The sequence below is a fragment of the Doryrhamphus excisus genome, linkage group LG1 (assembly GCF_037039965.1).
Source record: "Doryrhamphus excisus strain RoL-2023G ecotype Guam linkage group LG1, RoL_Dexc_Guam_v1.1, whole genome shotgun sequence".
In the NCBI taxonomy this organism is placed as follows: domain Eukaryota; kingdom Metazoa; phylum Chordata; class Actinopteri; order Syngnathiformes; family Syngnathidae; genus Doryrhamphus; species Doryrhamphus excisus.
The window spans coordinates 2,291,824-2,306,056 of NC_136357.1; the positions used below are offsets into that span (position 1 = coordinate 2,291,824).

Here is a 14,233-nt window from a genome sequence, read left to right on the forward strand (position 1 = left end):
CGCAGGACACTAGTTTGAGGCCCCCGCCTTGATATGAAAGTTTAATGTTAGTGTGGCCCACGCAAGTTTGATATGGATGCTGTATGGTATCATGTACCCAGAAAAAATTATTACGTTTGATTAATGTTCATGTTAAAGGTTAAATAACTGTTAATAGTTATCCTCCCTATCCGTGTGGAAGTGGTAAGTTTTTGGCTTTTTTAAGTTTAAAGGACATAACTTGAAGGCTACCGTTTAGGTCGCTAGCTCTCTAGTTTGCGAGTTAGCATGTGTCTCAAGACCCTGCAGTTGCGCAATATGTTGTAAATAAAAAGAGTATAAATGTGACTATAGTCGTGTTTTGTCATGTCTACAGGGCTCTAATAATGCTTTGTTCATTTTAATCTGAAAAAAATCATTTGTCTACCCACCAACTATACGTGGTTTCTTAAGTTTTTATTATTTGCGGTTTTATTATTATTATTATATTTATTTATTTATTACTAATTGATTGATTTTCTTTATTCTTTATTTGTTTATTTATTTTTCATATTATTTTGTGTAGAAAAATAAAAAGTAAGATATTTGAGAACAGTGGAATGTTTTATCAGAGCTTTTCTTGTATAAAATTGGAACCAAAGCGAAGTTTTTTAATTTTTTTTTTTTTTAATAAATGCGTTTTTTGGTTTTTTTTGGAAAACCTGATGCGGCCCAGTCTCACCCAGACCCGAGCTCCAGTGGCCCCCAAGTAAATTGAGTTTGAGACCCCTGGCCTAGTCAATGTCCTGGCCTTACGCTCAAAAATGCCCTCCGGTGTGACTGAATTACAACAATTGTGCAAAGTTACTCTATAGGAAAGCAGTTGACACATCTTTGTCTTGGATCTTTAGTACAACAAGACATGAAACACAGAATAGTAAACAGCAGCCATGATAATTGCACGGAATGTTTTCAGTCTACAAGTCTCAGCACTCCATTTGAAGTTATTTGTTGGCACAGCGGTGTTTTGAATTGTTTCAATTGCTTTCTGGATTTTGTTGTCGGAGAAACAGGCCGACTTAATGGAATACGGGTCTGGTTGTCAGCATAACGTAAAGCGGAAAAGCGGGAGAGGAAGGGAGATAAAGAAAAAGGAAAGAGAGAAAAGTCATGGCTTAATTAGCGGTAGCAGCAAAGGTGCAAGATTTAGATTCACAATTTTACTGTTCCTCTTTTATCGCTTGTGCCGGGCCAAATGTCACGCTGTCGACCAATTAATGAACACGTCACTGTACGCACACACCGCACACTCACACACAAAAGTATCCCCGCTTCACTGCCACCTGGAACCAGTCATTAAAGAGTATTGTGTATGTTTTTTATCATCAATGTACATTTCAGACACCTCGCTTTTTAATCTCATTAATTATGTGAAAGTGAAAAGTCAACTTCAGTGCAGCAGCTGTCAAGCATATGGATTCGGAATTCTCTCGTCTCCCTGCCCCTTTGATTAACTTCACTTTGTTGCACATGTCAAGATTAATCTTGCGTTGTGCTCGGCACTCAACAGTTGAAAGAAAACACACAAGTAAATGTTCAGTTAAAATGGCTATAAATAAATAACACATAGAAAAACATAGCAACAAAACAACTGGCAGCTACTGAAGGAATGATGGGAATATGGGAATGTGGTCATGTTTTTTTATGATCAAGTATGAATGCTTATTTTGGCCATAATATGGATAAAGATTCTATACACTGATTTAAACACAGGGTTTACTAAGTCTGGCTGCACGGTGCGGGAGTGGTTAGCACACAGGCCACGCAGCTAGGAGACCCAAATTCAATTCCACCTTTGGCCATTTCTGGGTTTTCTCCGGGTATTTCCTCCCACATGCCGAAAACATGCTAGATTAATTGACGACTGCAAATTATCCATAGGTATGAATGTGAGTGTGAATGGTTGTTTGTCTATATGTGCCCTGTGATTGGCTGGCCACCAGTCCAGGGTGTACCCCGCCTCTCGCCTGAAGACAGCTGGGATAGGCTCCAGCACCCCAGCACCACAAAGATTCTATACACTCATTTAAACACAGCATTTACTAAATCTGTCTGCACGGTGGTCGAGTGATTAGCACGCAGCTAGGAAACCCGAGTTCAATTCCACCCTCGGCCATCTCTGTGTGGAGTTTGCATGTTCTCGTGGGTTTTCTCCGGGTACTCCGGTTTCCTCCCACATTCCAAAAACATGCTAGGTTAAACAGTTTTTACTCTCAATAAATGTATAAACCGTTATAGTAAACCACTGAGAGTAAAACACAAACATTGTTTTACCATCATGTTCCACCTCATACGAGCTTGTAAGTTTGACTTAATTAATATGTAGCCAAAATATTGGTGTCAAGAGTATAGCGCATGACTGGCAAAGACACGCCGGTAAATTGTGTTATTTGTCTCCATTAATTGTCAAAGAGCCTTAATATGTGGAAGCAGCCCATTTTGCTCCATCCACCTCCACATACCGCTCTCGTTTGTGTTTCTTTGTCTGCAGGCAAGACTTCATGTCACATCAAACCCTTTGTGGCATTTTATCCTGGAAATGTTCAAATCTATTATGTTGTCAAGTCTAAAAGGAGCATAATTAGTGTGGGAGCACATGTCTGGTAGTAGATGGTCTTTTTTTGTAAGCTACTCAATGTTCCTGACAACTTGTATTATGAAGGGTGTGCACAAATCAGTGGCTCATTGTTGGGTTTTGTCTTGTCTCTGGGGGATTTGTGAAATATTTTACTATGTGTCTTGGGGACTTTTTGTTCATTCATATATAAGATGAGAGGAACCCCGAAGTAACTCAGGTGTAGCCTAATTTGACGACAAATATGTAGGTGTTGAAATGCCAGCTAACATGGCAGAACTACATTTGTTTTCCATCGTCATTCCATATATTGCGTGTTTCTAAAATTCGGGAGGGTTTTGAATTCCGTCATTGTTTTCCTAGTTAATTTATACCCAGGCTGTACGGTGGTCGAGTGGTTAGCGGGTCTCCCATGATTTTGATTGACTGCCAGATTTAGAGGGAATTTTGGGGTATCAAAGTAGTTCAGAGGAGAAAAAGCTGAGTTCATCGAGTACTCGGCTGCCCGACGGTCGAGTGGTTAGCGCGCAGACCTCGCACCTAGGAGACCCCGAGTTCAATTCCAACCTCGGCTATCTCGGAGTTTTCTCTGGGTACTTCGGTTTCCTCCCACATTCCAAAAACATGCTAGGTTAATTGGCCACTCCAAATTGTCCATAGGTATGAATGTGAGTGTGAATGGTTGTTTGCCCTGTGATTGGCTGGCGACCAGTCCAGGGTCTCTTGCCCGAAGACAGCTGGGATAGGCTCCAGCACCCCCCCCGTGACCCTTGTGAGGATAAGCGGTAGAAAATAAAGGAATGAATTTATACCCTGCAGCATTTTTAAAACTCCTGAGACGTTGTTGAAATTGGAGAAAGAAAGCTGTCTCAGGGAATATGCGTGTGGAATGATGACCTTTTCCTATTCTGCATCCTGGCAGTTTTCATTATGTAATTTGTCACAATGCACTCAGCTCCCAAGGTGAGACGTTACACGATCGTATAATATGTTTTGATAGAAGCCATATCCAGTGATTGTGTTTTGATCTGACAAATTTGTAGTAACTTTGATCAAATAGAAACTGACTGCGGCCTCTGCTTGGACTGTGGGGGTTGCCAACCCCCACAAAAATAAATAAGAGACACCTTGACGGCAGGGCAGACCTGTTTTGAAGCAGTCATTCTCAACTGGAACACAGAGACAGCTTGAATTGCAAGGTTTATATTGTGGGTAAAGCAATGAATGTGTGGTTCCGTTCCCGCCTCCTGCACTGCCACTTCCATATTAGGTGTATGACCATTCACAGCGGCGATACCATAGTTCACATTATAAAATCCCAATTGGACAGCTTTTCGCTGAGCAAGTTTTAAACTTGCAAGATCTTGTGACTCCCTTAGTGATATTCTCCACCAGGTTTTTACTACTTGGATTTGCATACATTACTTCAATGTTTTTATTTGTCCTTCCAGTGAAGCTAGTAGCACCTGTCTTACGTGACCTTGAGGCCTTGTCGCTGGAGTCAAATAATGACATCCTGCTAAAACCTTAGGTGGCCTGCTGAGTCCCTTCCTGCAATTGCACAGCATGAAGTCTCACTAACCTTGTTTGTCATTCTGGTATTTGTGGGTTTGAAGTGGCAGCAGGGGAAAGACAGACAGTATTTATTGATTTATTTCAAGCTTTCAATGCAGATTGTGTGTGTTAGTGTGTAGGCATTTGCATGAGTTCCGAGGAGGGTGCTTTTATTTGCCGCTGCTAAAATGACCTGTCTCCTGTGATTATAGCCCGGCTAACCAGAAGTGACTTGTTAATTTTGAAATCTATTTAAAGAATTGTAGCTTGTCTCTTGCTTGCTCGGCCTCACTTTGCTCCTCTCTACGTTTTTTTTTTTTTGATTGTCACATTTTTTTTTTTTTAATTGTCAGTTTATGATCTATTTTCATTACAAATTCATATATTGCTTTGCTATTTTCTCACTGTTCTCGCAGCCTGGAACTATTGTTCTTTTCTTTGTCCGCCTAATGTGTTTGTACAAAACCACAGCATCACATTGATCTCATTACATTGCTGAAATCAATAACACTAAGTGTCAGTATGGACTAGAAACCGTGATGGAAGATTCACGGGATCCATCCTGTTCACACATGTTATCTCTTCTCACCTCCCTCTCTCCTCTCTCTTTTCACACGCAGTGGCGTCCGTTTCTCCCTGGTCTGAAATATGAAGTCATAGACTCAGCCTACATTTCACTGTATACAGGTAAGAGGTTTGTTTGTTTTACCGCTTGGAATTTCCTTTGCTCCCTCACTATATTGCTGTTTTAAAAAAATAATAATAATACAAAAATAAATGGTTGCTGTTTTGTGGTTTACTATAATCTATTTTTACTGAAAAAGTATTGAAAGACAAGTTATAGCATTGTTCTGATATCTAGGCATCAGTAATGTTCCACTGACGAGACATGACGTTAGATTGGATTACATTTCACAAAGACTGAGATCGAATGGAAAAAAGATTCTCCTCTTATTTGGTGTGGAAGTGGTAGGTTTTAGCTTCTATCTTTTCCACTGTGTTTGAAACCCTTTTCTTTAGTTTAGTGAGTAAATTGGAGAGGCAATGTAGTTAGCTGGAACGCTTGCGATGCTAGCGACAGCTATCTATTCGGTATTCGGTGACAGAGCTTAGATGGGTATGGCTCTGACCATGCCTGTCGACATTTGCATTATTTTTCCGAAGTGAGGAGAAAAAACACTTGACTATTAATTTTTCATGAGAAATACAGGTAACAGGCAAAATATGAGTTAAATATTATTTGAATATGACAGGTCTGGTCCTCACAGATGCTAGAAGGTATTGGTGGGATCGTAGTCATCCCAATCGAAAGCCATTTTCTTCAAATAAATCTCAATAGGTCTGTGAGAATAAATACCTTATGATCTGACCTTTAACATCTTGTATACACCGTAGTATATAGTTCTGGTTCTTTTTAGAGTAACTTAGTGAAATATTGAAGCAAAAGAATGAGACGGTTAAAGACTTGGACCAAAGCCATACTCTGGGAGCCAGCCCATAATTACATCAGTGGCGTTGTGAAAAACAGGTATGTGATTAGCAGATGTCTAATAGCACTGGGAAGAAGTTTAAAAATAGATACCCTTTGTTCGGCATATGTACACACACTGTGAAACCAACCCAAGGATAAAAATGTTGCTGACCGCCCTGTTCATTACATGACATTTCTCCCATCAGGCCTTGCTCCTGACGTGCCATTAATCACACATGCCTTCTCCTCCTCCTCCGCTATCGATTGGTGTAATTATTATTCTCCTCTGCACTATTTTGTTTTTCTTCTTCAAACTTTTTTCTTTCTTCTACTTTCTTTGACACTTCACATCAAGCACACCAGCACTGTGTAATGGGAACCAGTATGTGAACAATATCAAAAATAATCTGCCTTCATAAAGATGATGATGCTGTTTTATTATGTTTTACAACTGACTTCATATCATATCACCAGCCACCACTCGAAACAAGTAGACAAAAAAAAACACAGTGACTGATGCACAATCGTGCTCGTTGTCCTGTTAAAAATACTGTGTATTTTATGAAACAAGTTTAAGATTGCAAGGTGGGTTCTGCAATTAATTAATATTCTGTAATTAATATAGTCACAAATACGCTACGGCTCAAAGGTTTCACTTGGAAATTTTTTGGGCCAGTCTGAGAGATATGGCTTTTTCTTGGCAATCCTGCCATGAAGTCCAGCATCCTGAAGTCGCCGCTTCACTGTTGATACTGACACTGGTGTTTGACGGCTAGTATTTAGTGCGGCTGCCAGGTGACATCTTTGTCTTGAACTACACACTCTCAGATATTTGTGTTCTTGCACAGTTGTGCAGCGTTTTTCTGTCCTTGTTAGACCCAGTTTGTGCTGCTCTCTGAAGGGAGTAGTTAACAGCATGGTAAGAGATTTTAGTTTTAGTTTAGATTTTTTAGATGGGTTTTCTAATAATCTATTAGCCTTATAAATTGATTAACTTGGATTAGCAGCCATACCAGGAGATTGATGCGGAGGACTGACAGTTGTTGATAGTAGGCCTCTAAAAAAATGTTGAATTTTGTGAAATGGAAAAAATTGTTTGTGAAATGCATGAAAATGTGTTTTTCTTTGGAAAACAAATAAATTTGCAAGTGATCCCAAACTTTTGAGTATATTAAGAATATTTAAGGAAACTTGAAGAATACATATATATACAGTAGTGTCAAATATTGTTTTCCCTCCTTCCATATTTTGTTTTTTTTTTGTCACACTTAAATGTTTTAGGTCATCAAATAAATGTTGCTCAGTGAAGGTGTCGTTGTGGGGTCTATTGTGACCTCTTTCATGAGTCGTCACTGTGCTCTTGGGGTAATTTTGGGAAGGCTCATCATTTGTGGTTTTCCTGGAGTCCCAAAGCTTTAGAAATTGCTTTTTATAACCTTTTCCAGACTGATGGATCTCCATTAATCTCAATGAAGTTATGTTTTAACCGGGGCAATCACATAGAGTCACGTAGGTTTGGAATTTTTTTCTCTGTTAACAATAAAAAGTTTAATTTAATAACTGCATTTTGTGTTCAGTTATGTGGTCACTGACAGTTTTTTTTTCATTTTTTGGATGATCTGAAACATTAAAGTGTGCCAAATGTGTGGGTTTTATTCACACAACTGTACATCTGTTGTTATGATGCAGTACACTAATTATTGAAGGAAAACATCTCGAACAGTATCAATGTTTAATAAGTGAGCATAAGTATCTACTGTATGAACATTATTGTATGAATTGTTGATACAGCTCCTGTATATATCTCTCGTGAGATTGTGCAGGCGTACTTAATGAAGTATTCAGTGACCGTCTGTCTCCCCTTCCCCCTTTCACCCTGTGATCTACGAGGGTCACACCACAATCGATGTGCATTTGTTTGTCCTTCAAACACCTTTATATGGATCTGTCTCCACACTCCTTCTCAGCCATCTGTCTTTTAAAATTTTGTATTTTTTATGTTTCTATTTTTTTCCAGACGAGTCCAGTCTCAAGATGAACAGTATAGGTCACATCCCTCAAACCTTTGCCAGTCACGTCCGCCTCCCAGAGGAGTCTCTACCCTGGAAGGTGGAAGGAGGTGGCATCCCACAGCACGGAGCAGACATGCTGAAGCCGGACCCGAGAGACACCTTCTATAGCAGTAAATCTGTTCATCATTATTTTTGGACTATTTGACTTTTGTACACTGTAAAAAAAATAGCGTAATTTATTCAATGTCACATACTGTATTCTTCGTGTACTCATTTCTTGTAGTTACAGTACTTACAATGAACTCCATAAAAATGTACTACGGTTCCCAAGGCAGACAACCGGGCAGCAGGTAGCTACTTCTCAGTGGACTGTATTGTTCTGTTAGGGCAGGGGTCTGCAACCCACGGCTCGACAGCCACATGTGGCTCTTCAGCCACTTTGTTATGGCTCCCTTCGCAATGGCCAAGTATTTAACACCAGAGTAAACAACAGAGTTTACATTTAATTTACACAGATATTTATGTACATTTATCTTCTATATTAGCAAGATCTGTTACTCACAGGGATGCTGGAGCCTATCCCAGCTGTCTTCGGGCGAGAGGCGGGGTACACCCTGGACTGATGGCCAGCCAATCACAGGGCACATATAGACAAACAACCATTCACACTCACATTCATACCTATGGACAATTAGTATAGTATGTTTTTGGAATGTGGAAGGAATAAAAACCGCAGTACCCGGAGAAAACCCACGCATGCACTGGGAGAACATGCAAACTCCATACAGAGATGGACAAGGGTGGAATTGAACCCTGGTCTCCTTGCTGTGAGGCCTGCGCACTAACCACTCAACCTCCGTGCAGCCAAGTACTCAATCAACTCCGCTTTTTCTCCTCTGAACTACTTAAATACCCCAAAATTCCCTCTAAATCTGTCAGTCAATCAAAAAACTCGCAATTCACCCTGGATGTGAGCACGTTGCTGCACATTTCTTCAGGTATAAACTTTTGAAAGTTTATAAGATTGTTTTTGAATTATGTTTTGCGGCTCCAGTCTAGTTTCCTTTAATCAGCAAGCGGGTAAAATGGCTGTGTTAGGGAAAGAGGAAAAAAAATCTAACAAAGGTTGCTTAAAGGAATACATCAAGATAAGCTCGGTACCATCAACTTAATGTAACTGTTTAAATTATAAAACCTGAAGAAGCATCCATAATCTGATTTTTCCCCTACTTGATGATACTACATTCACCATTTTAGTAGTACAGTGGTCACTACAACATAAGCGTTCGTCATTTTGAGTACTTCATCATTTTTTTATCTCTTCTTTCAGCTCCCATGATCAACCCCTCTCGCCTGGAAAACATTCTGCCTGCTTGTCTTTACTCTCCGACTTACGTCGTCAAAGATTTCCCCATCGCCAGATACCAGGGCCTGCAGTTTGTAAGTGACCGCTCCATCACCTTTCCCGTGGATCACCAGGCTTGCCACTCATCTTTAATGCTGTTTTAATTGGCTGAAATTAAAAATCATCTTGGCGGGGTTGTCAGAAGTACATCCAATTATGGAAGGCTGGTGTGAGTGACTTTTAACCTGCTAAAAAGTAAAGGAGAGATAGTTTAGCATTCACATGAGGGAAGTAGATAGCAGGTGATCTTGAACGCTGCTGCCCCCTATCGGAAAAAAGAACTTACTACATCAAATTCAAAGTGTAAAAGTGATTTTATGACTGTACTCTCACTTATATTGTATATAATCATACTTTTCTCCAGGTGTATCTTTCTTTCGTCTACCCAAACGACTTCACACGGCTCACACACATGGAGAGAGAAAACAAGTGTTTCTACCGAGAGTCTCCAATCTACTTAGAAAAGTAAGTTATTCAAAACCTTGGTACACTAAACGCTGATCTTGTCCGTGTTTCAGTGGGATTGTGCTATCCTCACAACACTGTATGCTGCTAGACAGCCAGCAAAAACTCCGCATACTTTTCCGCTTGCTTTTCTTGCTTTATGAAGCTTTCTTGTAATAATAAGTGGTAACTGAAACATACAGAAAAAATAAAATAAATTCCAATACTGCTCATGTTGCAGGCTAAACACACATCAGCTAACAGTTAGCTAACACACCAACTGCAAATGCAAGCTAGCAGTAGCATGAAGCTAGCGAACTTCACAAAACGAGTACAACTTTTGAAAAAGCAGATGCATCTATGTAAGTTCTTTATACACTTTACACTTTATACAAAGACAATAATTTCCCAAGAAACAAGCGTTTGGAGCAACTTTCAGCGTGTTTATGAGGTTTTCCCGTTTCATTTCTGCCGTGAGGTAAGCCTGCTTTTCACCGAGAGAAAAACAACAAAGCTTGTCTATATGCGAGAGCACTCTCTAGTGGCCCAAAACGATACTTTCTAGAGAAGATGTCTCACTCTGTAAACTTTTTAACCTTAGCGTTTTTAACAATATTTATTAGGACTTTTAGCTATTTATTACTTTCATTTTAACTAACTTGTGAAACTTATGAATTATTAATGTCTTTGACCCAAAGACATGACAGGGATGGTGACACCTATGCTGGCTGACGGGGGCAAACGTGCGGCGATGTCCAAATATTCGAAAACCCAGAAATGATGCCCAAAAAAAACAAATATAATGTGGAAGTTCTGCACATTAAAAATTGTGCAATCACATAAAAGTCCAGTACCAAAGCACTACTTAGGTTCAGATCAGAAAGGGAGGGGTGGGATCATACCATCATGCCACAGCATACATTCAACTAAAACAGACGTTATGTTTAAATTTAAGTGTTTGTGTGTCTTTTTGTATGCCAGATTTGGTTTCTACAAGTATATGAAGATGGATGAGGAGGAAGATGATAGGCCATTCTTCTTTCCCAACCCTGATGGTAAGTCACAGTCACCAATCCCACCGCCGCCTCTCGTTTATCATTGTTAATTTGTTAATCCGTTAATCCGTGAATATCCACCAAGTAGGATTCAATATTAATACATGGAATATTTTCAGAGTTGGAGCATAGAAAACCTGTTCATGACATTCTGAATATGATTTGTATCGTTATTAGAGCCCAGAAGACATAAAATAACACCCCTATAGTCAACTTTACACTCCTATTATTGTTGGTTCGCAACACATTGCTCAATAAAAGTGTAATGTGCAGGTTATGGAATCACCGCAGGGACACAAGAGACTGCCGCCGCTTTATATAGCATGCTACTGAGCTAACTAGTAAGAAATTATCACCTTGTACTTTGGTACGTGACAAAAAATAATAAAAAAAATATATATATAAGTTTTTAACATTTTTTTTTTAATAAAAAAAATTAAACTATATTAGGAAAGCAGGAAGTGAACAAATGTAACAGTTATATAAATCGCTCCGTAGTATAAGTCGCACAAGGCCAAAAAATGCATAATTAGGTAGAAAAAAACATCCATAAGTCGCACTGGAGTATAAGTCACGTTTTTTGCGTGTAATTTATTTTACTACTTGAAAAAAAAACAGACATTACTTCCTCTTGGAAGGCAAGTTCTAACAATAATAAAATGATATAGTACAGACTGAATAGGTGTAAGATATGCTAACACAGTGGTTATTCAGCTACACGAAAAATAAACATAAACAGAAAAGGTGTCCACTGTTTATGTAACATAAACAGTTTTTTTCATTTATAAGTCGCTCTGGAGTATAAGTCGCAGGAACAGCCAACCTATGAAACAAAGTGTCACTTATAAGTCCGGAAAATACGGTATATTCACTTCATTTGAAACCCCTTAAATAAATTGTAGGCTAACTAGTTAGCTCAGTAGCATGCTATATAAAGCGGCGGCAGTCTCTTGTGTCCCTGCGGTGATTCCATAACCTGCACATTTCACTTTTGTTGAGCGATGTGTTGCGAACAAACAATAATAGGAGTGAAAAGTTGACTATAGGGGTGTTATTTTATGTCTTCTGGGCTCTAATAATGGTACAATTCATATTCAGAATGTCATGAACAGGTTTTCTATGCTCTAAGTCTGAACATATTCCATCTATTAAATATATATAACAATATATATATATCATAGTATTTCTAAGACTGACCGTCTCATCCAACCCTCTCATGGTTGTCTCTTCAGATTTCCTTGAGGAGGAGGAGATGGTGGATGCTGAGGACGAGGCAGAGATTGTTGGCACACCGACTCCCAAAAAGCCTCCTCACTTTAGTCAGACAAGCCACGCCTCAAAACCCTTCCATCCGCAACATCAACCTGAGCCTACATTTGTGGGCAAGGAAGGAGAAGATGAAGAAGATGAGCCTGACGACAAAGAAGAGGCAGGAATTGATAGTATTACACAACATAGAGAGAGGATACACTTTCCGTACAGAGACGAGGAGACGGAACGGGACAGACATTGGAAAAGAGCTCATCCAAGAATGAACAGGAGTCATGACAGCGGAGAGATGTTACCCAAAGTCCAATCTAGGATGCATTACCCTGACATAGATAGCGTCATCCCGAGGCGCTCGCTATCCTGGATCCATAGCAGCCCAAACAGTAAAAGTGGAGAACCGGGAGTATCTGAGAAAGAAGTCGATGCTCCACCGAAACTGACGAGATCTCTCTTTTTCCCCAAAAAGTCCTCCATCCCTGCGCTTACCAGTCGTGCCAAACAGATCCTGACTAACTCCGCCCACAGCAACAACGTCCGTGACAATAACAGCAAACTTGCTGCAAACAAGAAGAAGGATGAGAACAAGATCTACATCACGAGGCCTCGGCCCAACAGAGAACGAGAGAAAGAACGGGAGCAGCGTCGAGAGAGGAGGGAGGAGCGGGCGTCTCGTCACCCAAGAGAGATATTCCCTGGAGTTTTTCTCTACCAAACAGGAAAGACGACAAGATTGGTGAAACTCGGCGCTCAAGGAAATGTTGGTGGGGTTAAAATGGGTAGAAGTCCAGTCAGCGCCCCTCAATTGTGGCCCAGTCGCTCCATGAAAGAGGGCAAAGCATCTCCGGACAACGGAAGCATTCAAAAGTCTACCAACGGTGAAACAGATGTAAAACGGTTCAGGGAAAGTCGCCCTTTGAAGAGCAATGTCACGACTACTCCTCCCAGTAAAGGTGAGCCACTGTCCCATCACCAAGACTCCACTCCGCCTTCACCTCATTGGTCGAACTCCACCGAAAACCCTCAAGGTCAAAAGCGGGTTACGTCTTACCTCAGGACCACTGAGATCACAGAATTGCAGCCGGACTCCAACCTGGATGAGCTGGAGCAGGACATAAACCGCTCCAACCCTGACCCAGAGCCAGAACTGGAGGAAGGCGAGATGTCGGACTACAGTTACGAGGAAGTGGAGGCTCGTCCGGGCTGGGCAGAGGAGAGCATCAACTGGCAGAGGACCTTCTCTGTGAATCCGATGGACTTTGAGCTGCTGCGGTCCGACTGGAATGACCTGCGCTGCAACGTGTCTGGGAACCTCCAGCTGGCGGAGAGCGAGGTGGTGGATGTGTTGGCCCAGTACATGGAGAAGCTGAACGAACGCAATGGAGGGTAACAACAACACACTTTTTCTTCTCTTAACGTTTGAAATATGCTGAGTCCTGTGAGTGGTTAGCACACGGGCCTCACAGCTAAGAGACCTGAGTTTGATTCCGCCCTCGGCTATCTCTGTGCGGAGTTTGCATGTTCTCCATGTACTCCTCCTACATTCCAAAAACATGCTAGGTTAATTAGCGACTCCAAATTGTCCATAGGTATGAATGTGAGTGTGAATGGTTGTTTGTCTATATGTGCCCTGTGATTGGCTGGCCAACCAGTCCAGCACCCCCCGCGACCCTCGTGAGGATAAGCGGTAGAAAATGAATGAAGGTTTTCCCATAATGCATTTCGTCTGAGCAACACCTTTCATTGGAGGACAAGTGGCATAGAAAATGCATGGATGGTTGCCTTTGTTTACCAGAGGGATCCAGACCCCATTGGGAGGCTGATGTCATTGCAGCACCCCAATGAATTCTTTGGACACCACTGGCCTCACCGATTACTTGAGTATAAAATATATGAAAATAGAAAAATAGGTTCAACAACGACATTTATAATCAGAATGGTTGTTTGTCTATATGTGCCCTGTGATTGGCTGGCCACCAGTCCGGGGTGTACCCCGCCTCTCGCCCGAAGGCAATTTGTTAAATTATTTTTTTTTTCTGTTAATATTTTCACTGTGTTCTTGTAAAATTATGTTGTTGGGTTTTGTTTTTTTCTCAGTTTTAATATTAGAATCAGCTGCACGGTGCTTGAGTGGAAAACCCGAGTTCGATTCCACTCTCAGCCATCGCTGTGTGGCATTTGCATGTTCTCCCCGCGCATGTGTGGGTTTTCTCCGGGTACTCCGGTTTCCTCCCACATTCCAAAAACATGCTAGGTTAATTAGCGACTCCAAATTGTCCATAGGTATGAATGTGAGTGTGAATGGTTGTTTGTCTATATGTGTCCTGTGATTGGCTGGATTTATATTAGTTTACCCACAACTTAACACTAATACATTAATAGAATAATTGCTTTATCGCTATCAAACCCATGTATGTTTCCTGCAATTGCCTC

General features: G+C 40.8%; 1 protein-coding gene across 2 annotated transcripts in view; it reads left to right on the top strand.

Moving 5' to 3' along the window:
* b4galnt4a (beta-1,4-N-acetyl-galactosaminyl transferase 4a) overlaps positions 1-14,233 on the top strand; it is a 148,453-nt gene that overhangs the window by 129,228 nt on the left and 4,992 nt on the right. For both annotated transcript variants that reach the window (XM_078793182.1, XM_078793167.1), the window contains exons 9-14: positions 4,768-4,834; positions 7,636-7,800; positions 8,961-9,070; positions 9,400-9,500; positions 10,461-10,534; positions 11,767-13,186. In XM_078793182.1, the coding sequence (XP_078649308.1) occupies positions 4,768-4,834; positions 7,636-7,800; positions 8,961-9,070; positions 9,400-9,500; positions 10,461-10,534; positions 11,767-13,186 (1,937 nt within the window). The remainder of the gene's footprint in view (positions 1-4,767; positions 4,835-7,635; positions 7,801-8,960; positions 9,071-9,399; positions 9,501-10,460; positions 10,535-11,766; positions 13,187-14,233) is intronic.